General features: G+C 38.2%; 1 protein-coding gene across 2 annotated transcripts in view; it reads left to right on the top strand.

The window, feature by feature from the left end:
- The window catches only part of STAT4 (signal transducer and activator of transcription 4), a 45,742-nt gene that overhangs the window by 11,853 nt on the left and 10,380 nt on the right, over positions 1 to 23,509 (top strand). Inside the window, exons 5-18 of one of the 2 annotated variants that reach the window (XM_083366553.1) lie at positions 812 to 904; positions 2,438 to 2,516; positions 3,826 to 3,911; positions 5,869 to 6,020; positions 7,800 to 7,958; positions 8,189 to 8,281; positions 9,938 to 9,997; positions 12,121 to 12,138; positions 12,231 to 12,324; positions 15,595 to 15,639; positions 16,442 to 16,525; positions 20,582 to 20,680; positions 22,285 to 22,420; positions 22,658 to 22,710. In XM_083366553.1, coding sequence (XP_083222679.1) covers positions 812 to 904; positions 2,438 to 2,516; positions 3,826 to 3,911; positions 5,869 to 6,020; positions 7,800 to 7,958; positions 8,189 to 8,281; positions 9,938 to 9,997; positions 12,121 to 12,138; positions 12,231 to 12,324; positions 15,595 to 15,639; positions 16,442 to 16,525; positions 20,582 to 20,680; positions 22,285 to 22,420; positions 22,658 to 22,710 — 1,251 coding nt within the window. The remainder of the gene's footprint in view (positions 1 to 811; positions 905 to 2,437; positions 2,517 to 3,825; positions 3,912 to 5,868; positions 6,021 to 7,799; positions 7,959 to 8,188; positions 8,282 to 9,937; positions 9,998 to 12,120; positions 12,139 to 12,230; positions 12,325 to 15,594; positions 15,640 to 16,441; positions 16,526 to 20,581; positions 20,681 to 22,284; positions 22,421 to 22,657; positions 22,711 to 23,509) is intronic. The other variant, XM_083366554.1, reaches the window with a different exon arrangement.

The raw sequence follows: 23,509 nt of genomic DNA, 5'->3' as shown, positions 1-23,509 counted from the left end.
CGATAGTACTTATGAGAAAAATCTACAACGATCTGAGAATGAGCCTGAGACAGCAGTCTGTTGCAGTTGCCAAAAAAAAAAAATCAATGCAATCTCAGCTGCAGCCTGTGGTAGTTCTATTTCTAAAGATTACTAATCAAAAACCTGAGTCCATTTGTGGTTACCACAGTACAAGAAGGATGCTGAGGAACTGGAAATAGAAAAGTTGGGCAAATAACGAGAGAGATCTACGTGGTAGATCAGGGGTGTCAAATTGGCAGCGTCACACGCAGGCCCACACCCACCCTGGCTTTGCAAAGGCAAAAAACATCATGGTGCATCGTGATACATCACGTAATGCAATTGAGTTTGACACCCGTGCGGGAGATCAACTGAAGCTTCATGGAATAGTTTCCCTGTATCCTTTTTTTTTCTTTTTTTAAGTTGAGAGATGAGAAGATGTACTGATGTTCTTCATTTTAATGTTTTTCCTTTGAAATAAATTCTGTACTATGCAGAGGTTTCAGGTTACTAAGCATATCTTGATTTGCCACTGAATGCACTTTTAAAACTTTCCTTTGGGCTGTTTTTAGCTCACAATTAATATACCTGTGGCAGTCCAGTTATTTCCATTTACCAGCAATATTTTTTGTAACTTGATTCCCACATGTATATTTTGCCTTTGAAAAAGCTGAGCAAACGGGAACTATTACCAAAAGCTAATTGGCCTTATTGAATTTAATCCGTTCCCTCTCACTAAAACTTGTCATTAAATAATCTGTGCTAAATGGGATAGTATTAATAAACTGATTTGTCAAAATTCTTTTTCTAGGGACTGCTAGAAAAGTCACTACAAAACTACTTGGGTTCAGAAAGGCAAAGAAAAATTGAGCTCAAGGGTTCTGAAATTAAGAACAGTACACAGGCAAGTTATTAGTTTGTACATCTAATATTTGATATATCAACGATCTCACATACAAGTAATCCACTCTTAACAACTGTTCAAAGTTACAATGAACCCCACCCCACCTTCCAAAAAATGGTGTTTACAACCCAGTTCTGGAGTTCCGACAGTGGAACACACACCCTGCGGTCTCCCAGTTTCCAGCAAAAAACAACCACTTCATTTGCTTAGCAACCATTGCAAAAAAGATTGTAAAATCAGGTTGGTCATAAGGGTGCCTCAACTTATGACCATCATGACTTAGGACTGAAATTTGGGCTGCATTACTGTCAGTTGAGGATTACCTAGAGGGGTGCCAATTATTTTTATATGGGTTAGGTTTGATGGTAATTTGAAACTAGATCCAGAGGTACAGAAGAATGAAATGATTTATATTTATATTTATATTTATAAATATAAATATACTCAGGGCGGTGTACAGGGCAATAAATACTAAAAGACAAAATACAAAAGTTAAAAAACAATTAAATATTATGCCCGATATATACAATAATTAAAAAAACCATGTTAAAACCCCAACCCCCAACCCCATCAAACCAGGCCGGATTGCTCAAATAAGTAAGTTTTTAGATCCCGACAGAAAGAGTGAACGTCAGGGGCCATCCGGAGCTCAACCGGCAAGCGGTTCCACAGGTCTGGCGCGCCCACAGAGAACGCCCTCCCCCTGGGGGCCACCAGTCGACATTCTTTGATCGGAGGCACCCTGAGGAGGCCCTCTGTGGGAGCGCACTGGACGGAGAGAAGTTGATATGATGGAAATTGGACTGTTGCCCTTTTGTGGTACAGTACAGGTGAGGCATAACTCATTGAGATGTCCCCATTCAGAGCTCTGACCTGAAAATTGTTATTGTTAATTTATCAGGGGTAGAAGGTTTCTTTGCAGCTATATCCCAGTACTTGAGAATGCTGTCCACTCATTCTGTTTCACTGATACTCTTGGAAGCTGGCAAATTAATCCAAGGCAGGGAAGGCTTCTTTGGAATTATGAACCCCTGCAAAAATCCTTTTAAATACATAGTATTGCCCTCTTGAATTCAGCTGATCTCCTCTCACTGAAACTAACTTTTTGTCCTATGAGCTGTACTGTTTGATTAAAAACAAAAGAGAAATTTAAGACTGCAGTTCTGTGCACGCTTATCTAAGCATAAGCACCAGTGAACAAATTGGAACTTGCTTCTGAATAGACATGCATAGATGCACTATATATCTACAGCATGTGATACAGCATGATACACTTAGTGTGATAAGGTACCATTTACAGTGTTTTGCTGAATAAACTAAAATTGCTTGGTTGGGTAAAAATCAATCCACTTTTTGGTTTAGTATGATTTGTAATCCCAGCTACTTTTCCCACTAAGGAAGAAGATAGCAATTGTAGCATTTCCATTCCATTTCAGAGAAACTCAAGCTTCTTAGGAATGTTATTATTGTCTGCTTAAAGCTATGGACTATATTAGATCCACTTACTACTCAATGCATTTAATCTGAAAACAGCTGACAGAACAAGACATCAAATATTTAGAAGATTTGCAAGAGGAGTTTGACTTCAGATTTAAAACTATATGCAACATAGGTAAGCTATGAAGGAAAAATGCTGGTTTTCAAACTTGCATGTGTTTAAAAATTGGCTGTTAGTTCTATACCTAGGCTATAGGTTTTCATTGAAATTTTTACTGTCTTCTTTTTGGAGTGAGGGGCAGGCTTTGATTAAGACTCAGACTACTATTGATGCATACTTCCCGCAAAATAAATTCCCAGTAAAATATGCCTAACATTTTAGCTTAATGCATTCTACATCCAGCAAAATATTAGTCCAGCTAAAATTGTGCCCCTCTGCATTTTAATCTGGAGATAAGTATCCCTGAGATTAGTGGTATGTATTTATGTATGAAGATACACCTTCATTTTCTATCAATTTAACATTTAAGTCACATTGTGGCTATAATATTTTGTATGTGTAATTCCTTATTTTTTCTAATTTAAATGAGTTCCAGCAATCAGACCAATAGGGGAAAGAAGATTCTTAATTAATTTGTTTTAATGGGATTCTTTATTTATGTATTAACAGCAGTTACATACTGCTCTAATATAAAAGATTACAGGTTGTGTTCACAAATGGCTAGAAATGAAAATGAATTTCTAGCTGTAACAATCCTAAGCTTTTTTTTTAATTTAAATAAAATGGCAGGAAAATTCAGGGTTATTTAAGAGTTCCATGTAATTCGTCTTTTACTCTGGATGGTTCAAGGTTAACAAATGGTTAGCAATAAACAGCAATGGGTTCATTTCTCTGAGTCATCCCATTTAGAACTAGAGATAAACTTTCCATAGTTGCATACTCCAAAATGCATACAGCCCAGGAGAATCATAATAGGTTTGTTCCTTCAAAAATTCAGCTATGAGAGAAAAAGAACTTTGGACAGAAGAGATCTTTAACAATCTTCTTGTTAATGACTTGTTCAAAATTGTCCTCTCCAACCTGGGTTTATTCATCACTGAGGAAAAGAGGCAGAGCTTACAGATCAAATGATAGTTGTTGGCTGGTTATTATTGGAAAAAAGGCATTTAGTTTTAAAATCTAAAAGAACTAGACAAAATATTCAGAATACTGACAGGGTATCGATTTTGGTTAATGTTCACTCTCTTTTCGAAAACATACGTAGACAAAGTAAGGCATAATATATTAAGATAGCATACCATAATGTATTTATAAACTTAATGGGCGATACAGGTTTATGTTTATCTAACATTGGTTGCAGGCAAAGTAATAGTGCAGTAGGAAAAAAAATGAAAACACGCTGCCTTAAAATTACTTGCACATACTGTTTTGACTGGTTTCCCCGGTCTTATGCTTCATACATATTCTACATATCTCTTTTTAGAACAGAATGACAAAAACAGTCCTGTCATGAAGCAGGAGATGCTGTTGTTGCAGGAAATGCTCAATACCATAGACTACAAGAGAAAGGTTGGTTCAATTGTTTGTCTTCGTTGAGCTTAAAGTCATTATGGAAGGTCTTTTTTTTCTACTTACAAATTAAAAAGTAATTCCAAATTTACAAAAAAAAAGAAGCCAATACACTTAGTTCTTAAAATTGGGCCATGTTTTTCAGAACTTCTTGTTGGTTTTTTCATTAATTTATCTCTGGGCGACTTCTCAGTAAAAACTGAGAATGCTCAAATTTTCTCACAGAGGAACAGGGGAGGGAGGGAGGAGATAGCAGAAATCTCCACACAACACTGAAGCAAGGCCTAATTTATTTACTTCTAATAACTGCTCTAGTCATCTTAATATTTTGACTGGTTTTTCTCAACCTTGGCAAGTTTCAGAAGGATAGAGTTAAGATGGGTAGACTTTCTCGGATTTTCCCAGCTAGTCTTGGAAGTTGAAGTCCCGCCCATCTTAAATTTGCCAAAATCGAGAAACACTGATTTAAATATACATATACTGTATATTACAATATACTGTATTGCTATTTGATAGCTATAATACAGCAAATCTTGGACAAGAACACATGCATTAAATGTTTAATTGCTACACAGAGTAATTGTAGGGTTTAAAAGGTATAGAATTACTAGACACTTCAGAAGCAAAAGTCAAACTTTTTTTGGTTGGGGCTGTCCTTTCCTAAAATTATTTTTGGTCTTCAAAGGCTTCAGAAGGTTTCAGTGAAGATGAGGTCATATTGCTACAGTGGGCAAAGCTGTAATTTTTTTTTTGGCTTGGTTGAAAATATTTTCAAGGATGGGGAAGGGATTTTTTTTGGCAGAAAATAGATAAGGTGATCTCTTTAGAGCCTAACTTACCTCTTCCATTGCTTAAACTCAGAAAGAAAAGGGACAATTTTTGCTGCTGAATTTCAACAGCCTAATGCTGGAGTGCTAGTTACTTTTAACAGAAGGTTTCCCAAATGCTTTATTTTTCCCAAATGTTTTGTTTAGCAATGCCAATATCATCATTCTTTTGAAATCTTCAATGTATATTTGCTTTGAAAGATTAGACTGAGATTTTGTTCAGGCTAAAGATTTTTTCAAAATGTATGTGTATTTTAAAATGTATGTGGATGTTCATTTCAAACATTTAATATACATAGCAGTCAATTTTAGACGTTACAAAGAAAATGTTACTTGCTCTTTCCAACGTTGCTGAACAAAATACTTGGTAAATGAGAATGTCAGTTGCAGCTGGCAGTCTGTTGTGTCAAAAGGTTAAGTCGTGGGAATCAAGATACTCAAGAAATAAGTTGTACGCAATACAATTTGGCAAGTTAAAACCTCAAAATAAAACTTGAGAAGATGGTGTTATCTTGGGGCGGGGGGGGGAAACCCAACCAACTCTGTTCCGCCAGCCAAAGGAGCAAAATAACCACCCTATTCATCAACCTAACCCAAGGCTGGAGTTTTTGAAGACCACTAAGGTGAGAGCCATGCAGATGACTGGATTCAGCTAGTAGTATCTCAGCAATGTTTGTTGTGAATGATCTGACTGGGCAGCACTTTCTCACTGCCTTGTTTTTTATTTGATAACAAAAAATATCCTTCATGTTCCTACTTGGGATGGGGGGGGCATCACATACAGGTCTGTGGAAGGCTAAGTGGCTCGTCCTTCCCTGCATGTGTCTCCTTTCAAAGCAGTAGTAGTTAAAAGTTTAAAATAAAGTTAAAGACACAGAAGCAATACTACAGAAGCAGCTTCGGTTTTGTGGCTGCTTCTATACTCGGGCTGCTTTCTTGGAAGACAAATGGTTTCTTAAACTAGCCACTGCTCTGATGCTAGATGGTGATAAATTAACCAACAGCAAACCATGTGTATAGATTAAGCTGAAGAAGAACACAGCTTAGGTTGTTATACAAATCAGATCGCTGTTTCCCCATTTATGAATTCTCTCTTACTCTAACTACGGTACCTCTCCTGTCCTTTATAGGAAGTTCTCAGTAAAATGGCACAAATAGTAAGGGAGGTTGATGCCTTGGTGAATAACATATTAATAGAAGAGTTATTGGACTGGAAGAGACGGCAACAAATTGCTTGCATTGGAGGCCCTCTACACAGTGGGCTTGATCAGCTGCAAAACTGGTAAAGTGTTATCGCTTGTTTCTCTGTAAAGCACAACAGGAAATGTGATGCTCTGTGGCTTTTCCATCTCAGTTTAGTCAATAAAAAGTTTCTTCTGAGAGATTAACAGAAGTTATCGTTCAGCAATTTCTAAGAATCAGAAGAGTCAGACACAGAGATCATTGAAAGAGGCATGCATGGGCAACAAAAACGCTTCTTTAAATGATCTTTGTTTCTGACTCTTCTGATTCTTAGAACTTGTTTGCAGTAACATAAAAGCAAAAGGACCGAGGCTGAATCATACAGGTAATATTTTCATACCAAATTGTGAAGCCATTGTGAGGCTCTTAGCTAACTGTGAAATCTCTCTGCAAAGCACCCTTTTTACTGGGAAGGAGGGAGGGAGCTGAATTTACAGCTCATGTTTGTATGGAAAGTTCTCCAAACATATGGCAAAAGTGGTTTTCCTGCTTGCATCCAAAATAAGTCCATTGAATTATTCTAATGTTCTGGACTTGTGACTGCCCAGTTCAGAACGACTTTGGGTGGCAAACAGCAATTATATAAAATTATGGTGATACAGAATAATAATCTAGTTGTGCGCTCAAGGCCTGGGGGACAAATTCAGAGGCTCCAGAGGGCAGGAGTAGCAACAGAGAAAGCATGTTTCCTGGGTCCCATCAGATGACATATTTTAACCAGGGACCCAGAGAGCGCTGTTTTAAGGAACAAGCAGGCTCTTTGTCACTTGTTCTCTCTGGAACTGGATTGCAGAACAAATGCAGTTCAGCTTTCTATTTCTAGGCTACTACATTTGTAGTTCCGATAGAAGAGAGTAGTTGTAGTTTGTGGTTCCACACTGCGTTTCAGTGCAAGCTAGATAGACAACACTTTTGGGATAGCCTCTTTTAACTAAATTACACAGTATTGGCATTGCCTTGGAAAATACATCTGGCTGGCAGACATAGACATCTCTGGATGTTTACCCATGCCTTTAGGAAAGAAGGCCTGCTATTTACATTTTCATTTATCATCTTAAATATTAAGTGTTTTGAAATATTATTACTACACAATTAAAACACATATTAATAAATAAGTTAACAGCTTCCCCAGTGCTTTTTTTGTAAAAGAAAAAGGTGCCGAAACTCACACATGTCATACAACCCTCCTTGCCTATCCTACAAGGTTCCATCCAGAAAAGGTGCCGGAACTCCGTTCTGAGCGTTCTATGACAAAAAAAGCCCTGAGCTTCCCATAACACTGTAGTTGACATTCATACTTTCATTAGGTCTTCAGAATAAAAGCAGACCTCATCTTGAAGGAAAGACTGCTTTAGAAAAACCTGAGTTAGGGATTAAGCAAATTTGACTTGCTTTCAGAATGGTGCCTTTGATAAAACAGAATTAAGGCTGTTTTCATTTGAAGCAGAGAATTACTGTACATAAGTAGCCGTGAATACTTTCCTAAGCATATATGGGAGAGCAAGTCTACTTTTATAATTCGCCAGAAGAAGAGTTCTAATTCTAAGTAGCTGATTTTCTATGGCATGAAAGAGCAGAAAATTGCTTGCTAAAAAGGTGTGTGTGTGTGTGTGTGTGTGTGTGTGTGTGTGTGTGTGTGTTTCATACCAGGAAGGAAAACAGTACTTGTGGTATTCTCTGTGGCAGGTGTCAAAATAGCATTACTGACCTTGAAAATCATGTAGCTTTTCATTAGGGGAGGGGGGGAGCCATTAAATTAAATAATGTTAGCCCCAGCCAAAGTTTAATAACTTGAATCAATTTTTTTGTGTTTATTTAGTTTCACATTGTTGGCTGAGAGTCTTTTTCAAATAAGAAGGCAGTTGGAGAAGCTGAATGAACTTTTGATAAAGCTCACCTACGAAGGAGACCCCATCCCATTACAAAGACCTCATTTGTTGGAAAGAATAAATGCTTTACTTTACAGTCTTTTCCAAAGGTACGTACGTCAGTTTTCATTTTCATCTGAAGTTCTACTGGAAACTATTATATAACACTCTTTTCGTCTCAGCCATGGAGATATTTAATTTTGCAAGAAATTTTCTGAAAACTGGGTTGGATAAAATAAGTAATTCTTTCATGCTATCTTGAAGAAACAAAGCTGCTAGTCTTGCAATATTTCTCCAGGATAGCTTGTGGACTGCAGACAATTATTTCCTTTCTCATTAGTTCATTTATAGTGGAGAGGCAGCCTTCCATGCCAACTCATCCTCAGAGGCCTTTGGTTCTTAAAACGATGATACAGTTTGCTGTTAAACTTCGGTGAGTAAAGGTTATTGCTTGCCTTTTATTTGATTGGTTTAATGTTTTGGCATATTTCTTAAAACCTGTCATGTGCCCTAGACCAAATTCCTACAGAGGCACACAGGCCTTCCATTGGCTTTTATGCAACAGTTTGCTATCGGGAGGAGAAAGGTTTTTAGATAACTCTTAAGCCTCCAAATGGGTTCTTCTATCCAAAGACTCGGGAAGTTAAAGTTACAACTTGAGCTGTTCAAGCAAGCCAAATCATTTCCCCTCTTGCTTTAACTAACATCATTGGCCACCTTATATTCCATTTCTGCCCTTTTCTACTTGTTGGCATGTGTTTGCATTTTCATCAGCATCTACCCGATTGCACCGATCGTTAAGAAGAAGAATATTCATGTTATTTCTGTTCAAAACCAGAGTGGGATTGTGGGGAGGGGGAGAAAAATTTCAGGTGGCATCTTTGGCTGTAATAATTATTTATCTTAACAGGGCCTCCATGAATCGGTCCTACTCTAATTCAGCAACTGTTTTGGGTTTAGGGGAGCTAGCAGGATCCCTTTTAGCTTCTATACCAGTGGTGGTGAACGTATGGCACGCGTGCCAGAGGCGGCACTCAGAGCCCTCTCTGTGGGCACGCACGCCAACACTGCCAGCAGTTTGCGCAGGTCCATTAGGCCGCCGCCTGGAGCAGCAGCCCTACCCAACACAAAGGAGGCGAAGCAGCCAGCTAGCAAGCTCGAGTAGAGGTGGTAGAGCATGCCCACGCCCAGCAAGCCAAAGGCCACCCCGAGCAGGGGAAGCCAGATCCCCATCGGCGCCATGGCCCCCCAGGCCCAGCTAGGATTGCGTGCCTCCCCCCATCTATGCTGGGCCTCCTGCCCACCCCCCCGAGACCCCCTGGATCTCCCCCAACCCTGCCCGGCCCCTACAGGCATCCCCCCCATGAGCAACATCGAGGTGGCCATGCCCACTCCAGCCACGCCACCCAGTCTGCCGTGACAACTGCAGCCATGCCCACCCAGTGGGCCACACCCCCATGGCCCCCCCGAGGGCACCACAATGCTGAGGCGGCCCTGGCACTTTGTGATAAATAAGTGGGTTTGGGGTTGTGGTTTGGGCACTCAGTCTCTAAAAGGTTTGCCATCACTGTTCCATGCAGTTTACTTTAAACAAGCCTATTAATTCAGAGGTTCATTTCCTTTCCTCTCTATTCCCTTCCCATCTACAGATCCCCAGTAATTATTTCCTTGCTGATTTCATATTGTCAGCCAGCAGCCACCAGATGTTTCCCCTTATCTCTACCTCTTTCTCTTAGTCCTTCTGAGGATTCTGTTTCTTTTGCTTTGACTTCTTTCACTTACAGATCTATGCAATTAGAACCCTAGCACTCAAATTCACTTCCTTATTTTCTTGACAATCTCGGCATTAACATTAACACCAACATTAACTTCTTTCCTTATTCCTCAACTCTGCTGCAGCCAGCTAGGTTGCATATAATGGATGGCAAATCCACCGGTAACATTGTGAATCTGGTTGGCATTATATACACAGATGGCCTAATTTGCTTTCAGTGTTAGAAGATTGCCATGTTGTCTGAGCGATGCCTGAGGCGTTGTTTGTGGAGAACAGTATTTTGTCGTAGTAAATCCCACAATTTTAACTTTCTAGGCTGCTTATTAAATTGCCTGAGCTGAACTACCAGATTAAAGTGAAAGCTACTATTGACAGGTAAGTAACTTTTTTTAAAAAAAAATTAGATCATTATAATATTAAAATTAGATTATAATATTTAGTAAAAATTCTCCAGATATTTTGAAAATGTTTGACACTAATTCCAACTAGATTTGCTTCAGATTTTTACATGATCAGAATAACACTTTTATTTCAATTTACATTTAACAAAACATATTTAAAACAAACAATGATTTAGCTTTGTATGCAGATCCCAGTATTCCTGTATCTCTCATCTAAATATTGTTCAGGCTTCTAATGTTGCTTTGTGCCTGAAATATTTTCTTCAGAGCCCATTGTAGTCTTTTCTTGCCAAAATGAAAGATGAATCGCCAATGTAACTTACTTATTTATTTAATCATGTTTAGAAACCACCCATCTTCCTCCTTGCCATGCATCTACAAATATTTAAGACACTTTGCAGAGACTTAAGAAAATAAGTCAAGGGAGTGATAGAAATGTAACAGGGTGGCATTGTTTATTTCTTTGTTTATTATTACTACCCAACATTTCTCTTTGGTTAACACAATATAGAAAAAGAAGTTTAAAACATTCATGGTAAGAAGAAAATCAGCATAAAATCAAAACATGATAAAGAACATGATTAATGAACAAGTCAACACATAAGTGTATTTGGCAACTGAATCATCATGAAAGTCTTTCCACTGCTTTGAGCCTGTGTTGTTGCTCCACAACAAAACTAGACAATTTTGATTGAAGTTCTCTTTATGTTGCTTGCGGTGTGAACCTGAAACTCAGAGACGTCAGCGTTCTAAAGCATAAAGTTGAAAAGCCAAAGAATGCCCTTGAAGTTCACCCGGATAAGTTGTTAGACTGCATATAAGAAGCTGATGACAGGATTTAATCAGACTTATGAGTACTATAATAACTATAGTATGGTGTAATAAAATGGTGGTGTTTTTAGAAGACTTAAAGATGCAATGTTTGAATAAACTTCCACAGCTTATTTTTGATATTGGATCTCAGGCAACAGGCTAAGAGTTAAACAGTGGTAATGGCATGGGGACCGTTAGGCAAACTCCTTAAAGTTCTATTGTAAATGTGGCTTTTTCAGACTGATTTTGCCTTCAGTGTTTTTCAGTATCTGAACTTAAAAGGAAAGACCATTCTGGGAAATGGGAAAAATCATTATATGATCCAGAACTGGGTGCTGTCAGAATGCTGATGACCCACAAACATCTTGAACTTGGACAGCAGATGTTCTTTATGAGGGGGCACAGTTCCAAGGCTCTATTCTGCGTAGCAACTTTAAGATTGATGGACTTCAACTCCCAGAATTCCCCAGCCAGCATGAGTTGAAATCCACAGGTCTTAAAAGTTGCTACGTTGGACACCTCTGGCATAGAGTTAATTTTCCCAGAAAGAACTGGGAACTGGGGAAGGCTTCTAGACCAGGGTTAGGCAACCTTGGCTTTTTTATGACTCGTGGACTTCAACACCCAGAATTCCTGAGCCAGCTGGCTCAGGAATTCTGGGAGTTGAAGTCCACGAGTCATAAAAGAGCCAAGGTTGCCTACCCGTTCTAGACTAACATTTCTCTCCCTGGTTCCCTATATTGAGGATTGACCAGGAGGATCTTTTATCAATGTCAGTTTGTGCCCCAGGATTTCCCCTCCTAGAAATACAGAGTTCTGGTATTATCTTTAAAACCCTAAATACTAAAGAGAATGTCTTTTTCCATATGAGTCTACCCCCATCTCCAATGATCCCCTAAAGAGACTATAATGTCTTAATACTTGCCATAGGGTTACGGTATCTCTTAATAACTCAGGTCTTTTCTGAAACCACCCCAACCATATAATCCATTGAGATGACTGACATCTCTGTTGATTTTTTTAAAAAAGCTTTAAAAGTTTAGCTTCTGTAACTGGAATTTATTTTATTTTAAAAGGCCTTAACACATGGTTCTTCAACTGGTGAAGATTTATTTTTTAAAATCTATTTGTTTTAACTTATATTGTATGTTTTTATTGTAAACCACCAAAGAGCTCGCACGTAGCAAATTTAGAAAATCATTCAGATGATTAAAGAAAGACATTATGCATGTTTAAAGATTTGGGCAAGATTAACTTGTTTGTTTGTTTTTTTTTTAAATACAGGAATGCCTCTGCTATAAGGTAAGAAAATATAAATGATGGAGTTTGAAGTATAAACACACATTGCTTCTTACTATTTTACCTGCGGTTCTGAACCAGGATATGTTTTCTAGCAATCGCAGATTTGTTCTATGTGGGACTCATGTAAAAGCAATGAACATGGATGAGTCTGCAAACGGGAACCTTTCAGTGGAATTTCGACATTTGGTAAATCATTTTTTTTTCTTTTGGCACAGGAATTGGAAATCCTTGCTTGTTTCTCAGCCTTTGTGGATATGGCATTCCTGTTAATTGTGTTCTGAGAGTTTCCTTTGAACTTGGCATAATTTAATTAGAAGCTGTGTAGTGGCCGGATCCCTGTCACTGCCAGTTAGGTTCAAGCTATACCTGACAACTAAATGCATGTTTGCATCTGACTTTTAATAGTTCTCTAGCATTAACTGGGGGATGGGTGTGAATAATTCATAAGATCAGAGCACTCTTTTCTCAGAATCAATTGGAAGAATTCCCTCAAAAAAAACCCCTCTCTTTAGGAAGAGAAAAACAGCAGCATACATTCCTTTAATTATCACCTCCTGCCATTCAGATAGTCTTATTAATATTATTATTAAAGTGTATTAAATAGAAATATGAATTTAATTGTCAAATATACCTCGGGCCTTACTAATCAGGAAGGAACAAGTATTTCTCTAAAAAGGCATTTCTCTAACAAGCTTTCTTGTTATCTTAATGTCTGTGTCAAGTCTTCATGTGTTTTGGCATGTATAAAATTGTAGCTTTTCTAGAAATTGTGAATGAGGGAAAAAAGGTTTTTTTTGGAAAAAACAGAAAAATTGAAAATATGTAAAATATCCTTATATTTTAACATTCTTTATAGATATAAAGAATGATATAAGGGACGTGGTGGCTCAGTGGGTTAGGACGCTGAGCTTGTCGATCAGAAGGTCGGCAGTTTGGCGGGTCGAATCCCGAGTGCCGCGTAGCAGAGTAAGCGCCTGTTACTCGTCCCAGCTTCTGCCAACCTAGCAGTTCAAAAGCACATAAAAATGCAAGTAGAAAAATAGGGACCACTACAGTGGGAAGGTAACAGCGTTCCGTGCGCCTTTGGCGTCTAGTCATGCCGGCCACATGACCACGGAGACGTCCTCGGACAAGCGCTGGCTCTTCGGCTTTGAAACGGAGATGAGCACCGGCCCCTAGAGTCGGAAACGACTAGCACGCATGTGCAGGGGAACCTTTACCTTTACTATAGATATAAATGTATAAATAGGTGTTGCTGCTAATCTGTTCAGAGACAGAGAGTTCAGAGACTCAGAAAAGATGAACAGGAGTAAATCCACCTACTTTTAAATTAAAAGTAAACAAAAACAATTTTATGAACAGGGTACCAAATCCTTCTTTTCTTGGGAAAACGTTACTGCCCCTCAAAGGTGGAAATGCATCCTTAAATACAACGAGAAAGTTGCATTTCCTCCTTTGACAGGTAAAAATGTATTCTCTCAGAGATTCACTGAGTTGTACTGAGTTACTAGGAACTTATCCCCTCTATATGCAGGAACTGTTATCTTCTGAGACTATTACTAGCCTGTAGAAATCGTAATTCATAGTTTTAGTCACAGTTTGGGGGACAAAAAATTCACAGCAATATTATAAACACTTTTCTATATTATTTAAAAATGAAGTATCTCTGAATCATTGTAACAAAATCAAAACTGTATTTGACAGAAATCTAATTTGTTCCAAATTTATGTACAGAGTAGTTTTTTTTTTAAAAAAAAGATTTTGTTCTCACCAGCCAAACATGCTTTATTTAGATCACATATGTTGAAGCATGAACTCACCTCTTATCTATTCTTTCATAGTAATGTTTAGTTTCTTGGAATATAATAAATTAACTCTATATGCACTCCTGTATGACTTTTACTCAGAGGATCAGTTGATATGAACAAATAAAACATTATTTAGCAATAATGTTATATGATGAGACAGTCCAGGATATGATGAGTTAATTTAGAAACGTAGGTTTCCTGCTGTGTATTTAGCTTGTCATAAGGAGTTTCAAAACTTTCTCTTCAGTTTTATTTTAGTTATACATGCTATCTTCTTCTTTCTTTTCTCTTTTTTTATTCTATCCAAGTATCAAGTCTCTCTCTCTCTCTCTCTCTCTCCCTCTCTCTCTCTCTCTCTCTCCACCTCTACGCACCCCATAGTTTTCTAATTACCTTCTTCATAAGGATGTGGTCAGTTTGTTCTTTACTTAGGTTGTATAGAACAACCAATAACCCTTTCACTGTACTCTTGTTCTTCTCCACTTTTTAAAAACAATAACAATTCCATTTATTTATTCCATTTATTTCCTCTTCTCCTAAAGCAGGGGGTAGGCAACCTTGGCTCTTTTATGACTCTTGGACTTCAACTCCCAAAATTCCTGAGTCAGCTGACTCAGGAATTCTGGGAGTTGAAGTCTGCGAGTCATAAAAGAGCCAAGGTTGCCTACCCCTGTCCTAAAGTATAAGTCATGTTCCTTTAAACTGCTGTTTCAGCTAGGATAGGGTCGCAATTTGCAGGAGACCCCCTCCAGGATGCTTAGTTGGGAGATGCAGAAAAGGGTCTCTTGAAAGAAGGACCACTTGCCAATACAATTTTCTTGCTATGGATTTTTATTGAGTTGTTCCAAATACTGAGTGAAAGATAATATCTACAGTTATTCTTTATGTGCTTAAAAAGCACAACAATGAAAAGGTAATCCTCAGTTCAACAGTTCATTTAGTGACTGAATGGCACTGAAAAAGTGATTTATCACCATTTTGCACACTTACAACCGTTGTGGCATCCCTATGGTCATATGATCAAAATTCAAGGCAACCGGTTCATATTCATGATGGTTGCAGTGTCGCAGGGATAAGCAAGGTCAGTGGGGAAACCAGATTCACTTAATAACCGTATTACTAACTTAACTGCAGTGATTCATTTAACAACAGTGACAAGAAAGGTCGTAAAATGGGGCAAAATTCACTTAACAACTGTCTTGCTTAGCCACAGAAATTTTGGGCTCATTTGTGATTGTAAGTCAAGGACTACTTGTAGATACGGAATACTCCAGCACAGAGATCCCCCCTATATTATTATCTTGTTAGTATGAGCTTTTTACTGCTTATTAAGAACAAAATATTACTGTATACGTGGGAGGGAAATGTATATAAACATGATAAAATAGTTGAACAGACAAATTAATTATCATAGCAAAAATATAGTATGGGAGTTGTTGATGTACTTTTCACTGTTTTAGAAATAGCTGAATTAAGCCACTTGAAAAAAATGAAATAAATCCATTTCAGAAAAGTCAGGCAATAGCCATCAGTAGCCCATATCATGTTACTTTAATGTTTATTGGTAAATATTGAATCTCATCATGAAGCATTTATGTGAATAAACGCTTTGCATATTGAAGTGGTTCTTATTTTTTAATTCTTTTAGCAGCCAAAAGAATTGAAAGCAAGTGGTACAAACAAAGGAAACGAGGTAGGAAGAAATAATGGTCTGAGCTCAAGAAAAATAATACTGTGTAGCATTTGAAACTTAAATGTTAATCCTTCCTAAGGCCTATTACTTAAGGAACAAAATAGTACTGAAGCAGTAGAAACATAAATGCTAATCTTTCCTGAGGCGTATTATCTAAGATGGAGCTACTTAAAATGGATAAATTAATTCCAGACACATATAATGGCACCATGGTTTACTATTTGTTACAATGCATTATTTGTTTAAAGACAAGCAAATCTGTCTTAATGATGAACACTACCCTGTACCCTAAACTCAGGCAAAAGACTGTTTCTTGAAAAGAAACATTGTATAAATGGAGCCTAAGGATCTGAATAACCAGTTTTTAAATAACAAAGTCATATTAAAATGCTATTGCTAAATGTTTACGCTCAATTCATTTCCCCCCATTTAATACAAAAAATAGCTTAATGGCTCCCTCTTCTGGTCTTTTTTGTCATCTGAACTTTACCAAATGAAAATACAAAATAATATCTATAATATGCAATTTTGAGTTTGAAATTAATATACAACAATATGCAATGTCCAGAGTCACTTTGTAGACTAAGGTGGGTGGCATATAAATTTAATAAATATACAAATAAATAAATGTACTGTTGTGCTCTGCTTCAGTTCCACTTGCCTGATTTGAAGACATGAACAAGCCTATGAATTGCCCTGACCCTTATGTTTTAGCAAAGATAATCCTGTAAATATCATAAGGCAAGTGTATTCTCAACAGTTGTAATCCATGTCATTTTAAAACTATTATTCCTCTTTTCAGATTCCTCAAGTGGTAACTGAAGAACTCCATTCAATCACTTTTGAAACACAGATCTGCTTATATGGGATGACTATAGATTTGGAAGTAAGTGTTTTTAATCAGGCTGAATGAGTGGAAAAATTTGAATTCTAAATAATGCACATGACTCACTAGCAGTTTGTGGTAATGGACTGTATTCAGCTGATTAAATAAGACTGCTTTGAAGACATCTTGTGGCTCTCTCAAGTGAGCAAAAATGTAATCTGGACCTTCACTTGAGGTAGAAAGAGAGATTGCAACTAATTGCTGCTTTAAAAAAAACAGGTTCTACATAATCGTTTTCTCTTGTCATAGCTGAACCTTGTTTCTTTTTTTTTAATACATGTTTTATTAATTTTCTATTTTCACAAACAAGTGCCCAATAGGCAACGTGATGACTGAGTCCATTAGTGATTCTGTGGTACATGTAAGCTTCTTCCAACTTCTTCCACTATTACACCCACCAGTACATCCTCTCTTCTTCTGGCAATAACCACTAAGCAAATACAATTCTTATTATTGTTAGTAAATATACAATTGCATATCAACATTTGTTACATTTTTCTAATAATGTCAATAATATCAAGTTTAAAATATCTTTTCTAACCAAAGCATATCTTAATTGCATTTGCACTCAATTTCCACTTATTTAATCCATATCCTATTTTCGCTTTTTTCACTTTTAATTTCCCATTCATGTTCAAAGTATCCCAATCATTTATAATTTCAAAACAAGTTATATTTGGGCAACCAAAAGCATCCCTTATTCAAAGTTCTTTGTTGTTGTTGTTGTTAGTTGTGAAGTCGTGTCTGACCCATCGCGACCCCATGGACAATGTTCCTCCAGGACTTCCTGTCCTCTACCATCTTCTGGAGTCCATTTAAGCTCACGCCTACTGCTTCAGTGACTCCGTCCAGCCACCTCATTCTCTGTCGTCCCCTTCTGCTCTTGCCCTCAACCTTTCCCAGCATTCGGCTCTTCTCCAGTGAGTCCTTCCTTCTCATTAGGTGGCCAAAGTATTTGAGTTTCAACTTCAGGATCTTGCCTTCTAAAGAGCAGTCAGGGTTGATCTCCTCTAGGACTGACCGGTTTGATCGCCTTGCAGTCCAAGGGACTCGCAGGAATCTTCTCCAGCACCATAGTTCAAAAGCCTCAATTCTTTGGCGCTCAGCTTTTCTTATGGTCCAACTTTCACAGTCATACATTGCAACTGGGAAGACCATAGCCTTGACTATATGCACTTTTGTTGGCAGGGTGATGTCTCTGGTTTTTAGTGTGCTGTCTAGATTTGCCATGGCTTTCCTCCCCAGGAGCAAGCATCTTTTAATTTCTTGGCTGCAGTCCCTGTCTGCGGTGATCTTGGAGCCCAGGAAAATAAAATCTGTCACTACCTCCATTTCTTCCCCATCTATTTGCCAGGAATTGAGAGGGCCGGATACCATGATCTTGGTTTTCTTAATGTTTCGTTTCATCCCAACTTTTGCACTCTCCTTCAATCGCAACAAGAGGCTCTTTAGTTCCTCTTCACTTTCTGCCATTAGAGTGGTATCATCTGCATATCTTAGGTTGTTGATATTTCTCCCGGCAATCTTAATTCCAACTTTTGATTCATCTAGCCCTGCCTTTCTCATGATGTGCTCTGCATATAAGTTAAACAGGCAGGGTGACAGTATACAGCCTTGCCGGACTCCTTTCCCAATTTTGAACCAATCAGTGGTTCCGTGTCCAGTTCTCACTGTTGCTTCTTGAGCCGCATATAGGTTTCTCAAGAGACAAATAAGATGGTCTGGTACTCCCATCTCTTTAAGAACTTGCCACAGTTTGTTGTGATCCACACAATCAAATGCTTTAGTATAGTCAATGAAGCAGAAGTAGAAGTTTTTCTGGAACTCCCTAGCTTTCTCCATGATCCAGTGTATGTTGGCAATTTGATCTCTAGTTCCTCTGCCTCTTCAAAATCCTGCCTGTACTTCTGGTAGTTCTTGATCCACATACTGCTGGAGTCTAGTTTGTAGGATTTTAAGCATAACTTTACTAGCATGCGAAATGAGTGCAATGGTGCGATCGTCTGAACATTCTTTGGCACTGCCTTTCTTTGGAATTGGAATGTAAACTGATCTTTTCCAATCCTGTGGCCACTGTTGAGTTTTCCAAATTTGCTGGCAAATTGAGTGTAGCACTTTTACTGCATCGTCTTTTAAGATTTTGAATAGCTCAGCTGGAATACTGTCGCCTCCACTAGCTTTGTTGTTGCTCAGCTTTCCTAAGGCCCATTTCACTTCACATTCTAGGATGTCTGGCTCGAGGTCAGTGACCACCTCATTGTGGTTATCAGGGATGTTAAGCTCATTCTTGTATAGTTCTTCTGTGTAGTTTTGCCACCTCGTCTTAATCTCTTCTGCCTCTGTTAGGTCCCTGCCATTTTGGTCCTTTATCATGCCCATTTTTGCATTAAACGTTCCCTTCATCTCTCCAATTTTCTTGAAGAGATCTCTAGTCCTCCCTATTCTATAGTTTTCTTCTATTTCTTTGCACTGTTCATTTAAGAAGGCATTCTTATCTCTTCTAGCTATTCTCTGGAATTCTGCATTAAGTTGGGTGTATCTTTCTTTTTCTCCCTTGCCTTTCGCTTCCCTCCTGTCCTCAGCTATTTGCAAAGCTTCCTCAGACAGCCATTTTGCTTTCTTACATTTCAAAGTTCTTAGCATATTCTTATTTCCCTTTTCATACCAAGATATAATGTTCTGATTACAAATCCTAACTATCTAGTTATTATAATACTTCTATTTCTAACAACCTATTCTTAACCATATTCAAACATCTAATTAGTTACATAGCGTCCCCTCTAATAGGTCAAAGCTTCTGTTTCCTTCAATCTTACTCTAGCTTTCTTCCTTTACCAACTAACTTTCCAAGTCAGCACATTTGGATCATCAAATAATTCTTCCCCTGTTTTTGTATATATTATCTGAAGCAAGAGAAGCAATTTGATTAAAGTGTTTTTGGAAGAGCTAGCTCGTTGATATTCATTAAACCACCTCTCTCCTTCTCCAGTTCCCCACAGTTCTGTTAACAGCTTTATCTTCATAGCTGAACTCTGATTCATTGGTCAATAGAACAATGTGATTAACTGTCAATGGGCAACTCTGCCTGCCTGGCCCAAGTCAGTTAAGCAAAAATGGATTCATAATTAGCTTGGCAGAGTAGTACAACTGCACACTTTCTTTTTTCTGATTGGAGACGAAACATGCAAACCATTATTTGCGGCTTTGCCTATCACCGTTGTCAACAAAACATTAGATTAGATGAGACACTGATCTGATTCAATGAAGTTCTTTATAATGTAGATTAGGTGTTATAACAGTGCTATAATGGTTAATATTTCGCGACAATAAAATCCCTGACTTTGCTACAATTTTATAACAAAATAATGGAATAGTGTTGTATTTGGCAACAGTGTGGTGCTGCACGAACAAGTAAATACCTGTTCTAGATGCCTGAAAGTACATATAATGAATTAGGGGGTTTTTGGAGCCAGTATAGCATGAAAAGATTTTAGATGATTCTCATTTCTTGTGTTTTTTTGCATGTGTAACTTCTGACATGACTGATCTAGACTCTCTGCTAAGAATGTCTACTTGAAAACCAGCTGCTGATGGGTTGAAGAGTTCACCAAGAATTTTGTGCTCTGTGCAGACTTGCTCCTTCAACTGAATTTGCCCATTACTTCTTCTTCCCCATGCTCTGTTTAAAATAAAAACTGAATCTGAAAGAGCTAACAAAATTAACCACATTATTTGTAAGGTCTCAGCATAAAAACAATCCATTTGTGTACTGCACATTAACAGTTCCCTAATTTATTTAGAATTCTTATTCATTTAGCATGTACAATTTGCTTGTGAGGTAGATTAGGTACATTATGCATAATCCCTGAAGTATAGCCCAAGAAGATTCAATCCTTGCAAAAATTTGAGAGAGCCTATTCTCATCAGGATTCCTTTCTAATGTTATAATACTTCTGGCAATGTATTTGTTGTAAAATTGCAATCTCTTCCCCGGGCAATTAGATCTCGCTACATTCGGTGTCTACATTGATTTCTCCGTCTTATCTTTTTCATCAGACGAGCTCTTTACCAGTGGTGATGATTTCTAATGTCAGCCAATTGCCTAACGCTTGGGCTTCTGTTATTTGGTACAACTTGTCAACAAGTGAACTCCAGGTACATTTTGCATAGCTACTTTATCTTTTTCACAAGTTGAGTATAAATACAACTATATATAATTCAAGATTCAAGGTGCTAGTAATGGTATTCAAAGCCCTCCATGGCATGGGGCCGGAGTACCTCAGGGAACATCTGCTGCCGGCATCAAGCGCCCTGCGCCCTGTGCGTTCCCACAGAGAGGGTCTCCTCAGGGTGCCACCGGTCAGAGAATGTCGACTGGTGGCCCCCAGGGGGAGATCCTTCTCTGTGGGCGCCCCGGAGCTATGGAACCAGCTACCGGTTGAGCTCCGGACGGCGCCCGATCTGCGCTCCTTTCGCCGCGATCTGAAAACATACTTGTTCGATCAAGCCGGCCTGGCCTGAGGGGGGATAGGTGGGGTTTTTATCATTTTTATTGGGGTTTTTACTATGTATCAATTGTATTTTAATCGGGCATGTATTTAATTATCTTTTAATTTTTGTAAATTCTGTGTTTTATTCTTGCCCTGTACACCGCCCTGAGTCCTTCGGGAGAAGGGCGGTATAGAAATATTAATAAATTAAATTAAATTAAATATATGTTAAGTATTTGTTAAGTATTTTTAGAATACCTTGCTAGGCCCAAACACGGGCCAAACCTTATTGCCTGTATCAGCCTAACCTAAGGCCATCCACAGGCTGTAGTCACAACTGTTGACAACTCATTATTTGTGTAAATTTTTTGGATTGCTAACAAAGAATTAAAGGGAGACACGTGTGTGTGTGTATGTGTGTGTGTGTGTGTGTGTGTACCACCTGCTCATTGCTTTTTCCGGAGGTGCTTCCCTTGGTCAAAGTCTCTTTTGCAAATGGAAATAATGGAAATAATATGCTCCACATTTTAAAAAATAGGTGTATTTTAATAGTTTCCTTCATATCTCTTTATGTTCTTGTTCATTTATGCTCATATTATTGCATGCCTTTTCTGTAAGATAGGTACTTTGTAGGCTATTTTTTTTAACCTTTTGGAGAAGAGCAAATGCTGTAATTGTCTTTTGCTTTTTCCAGTTTGTAAAATGAAATTATGAATTTGAAGGTGTTTATAAAAGTGCATGTTCTCATATTTGGGGGCTGCAGAATAGCCAGTAAAGCCACTGGCTTACTACTGCAAACTTCATAGCTGAAATTAGTAAGGCAAAATAAAAATTAGTACACTCGATATAAGAGGCATTATGGACTTAAGAGTACCCTTTCCTAGACCTTAGAGCTACAGCCAGCAATTTGCATACAGACAAAGATATTTAGCATTTTACAGTAAAACTGAATTATAACTGCATGTTTTGCCTCTGAAAATACTCATTTTTTATTTCTGAAGTGCAAAACATTACCATATTATTTGGAACCTATTAATATCCTTATTTTCATGATATTACTGTGTATGTTCTGTATATGTACTGTATATGTTTCATTCCACAGTCTCCAAAATGAACACTTGAATTTTCACAATATTTAAATACAATTATTATTCATTCCATTTCTACCCCTATCTTTGGGCTCTCAAAGTCTCCCAGCAATTTATAGTAATACATGAAAACTGGAAATGAAGCTAATCAAATTCTGTATTAATTTTCATTTGGCTGCAGAACTTGGCTTTCTTTAATAATCCAATCCCTGTCACTTTGAGTCAGCTCTTAGAAGTCCTGAGCTGGCAGTTTTCATCATATGTTGGCCGTGGACTGAATTCGGATCAACTGGGCATGCTGGCAGAAAAACTAACAGGTAGGAACTGAGAATGTGCTTTGCCTTATCAGACTAAAGAAGCATGTATACAATTTCCCATCCACTGTTTGACATGGACATGACAGCTTCAATTATGGTAGTAGAAAAGAGTCTTTGCTTTGAAGCTCCAATTAAGAAAACAGGTTTGTCTTCTTAAACAATCTTGACTTTATTTGAAAACAAGTATATTTTTTAGGGGGAAAAAGTCACTCACTTTTTTCCCCTTTTATATTGTAGGGCAACAGATTAATTCTGGTGATCATCAGCTTTCATGGTCAAAGTTCTGTAAGGTACTGTATGCTCACTTTCAAAATGTTACTTTCCTGCTTGTTTTTAATTACATGAGCTTGATCCTGAAGTATCATAGGACCTTTCTATAAGGGCCTGGTTTTTTCTTTAGAACCACCTATAACAGGGGTGTCAAACTCAATTTCATTGAGGGCCGCATCAGCATTGCGGTTGCCCTCAGGGGGCCGGGTGGGCGTGGCCAGGGTGGGCATGGCCTACTGGGTGGGCGTGGCTAGAATGCGTATGGCCTACTGGGTGAGCGTGGCCAGCTCTACATTGTTCGCATCAAGGGTGCCTATGGGGACCCGGGCAGGAGTGGGACAGATCTGAGGGTCTCTGGCAGAAGGAGGGTCTCTGGGCCAGGGCCAAGGCAGTGGGGACCGTTCCCTCACTGTTTCCAGGATGGCTTCGCGGGCCGCATGAAACCACTTCATGGGCCGGATCTGGCCCCCGGGCCTGGTGTTTGACATGTCTGACCTATAAGATTGCACCCTTATTTTTTTTTCTATAAGTTTCTTGTCTTAAGTAAACATAAATTTCTGTAAGCAACCTTCCTTTGTTAAAATGCACTCTCCCTATTGCAAATAAAATGGCTAGTGGATCTACCTTGTTTCACTGGTGAATGGGGGGGTGGCTTACTATTTGGAAAAGAAACCAATATGTGCTACAAAGCAAGGGAAAGTTTTTAAATGCATTGGCAATGTTTTAGAAAATGAACAGTGGAAAACTTAACTCTTGACAGTTTATCATTTCTCTTAAAAACCACTGGAAATGCCCATAGAAGACACATTCACAAAACAG

This window comes from Vipera ursinii (genome assembly GCF_947247035.1).
Source record: "Vipera ursinii genome assembly, chromosome: 1".
Taxonomy (NCBI): domain Eukaryota; kingdom Metazoa; phylum Chordata; class Lepidosauria; order Squamata; family Viperidae; genus Vipera; species Vipera ursinii.
This window is presented reverse-complemented; position numbering and strand designations above follow the sequence as displayed.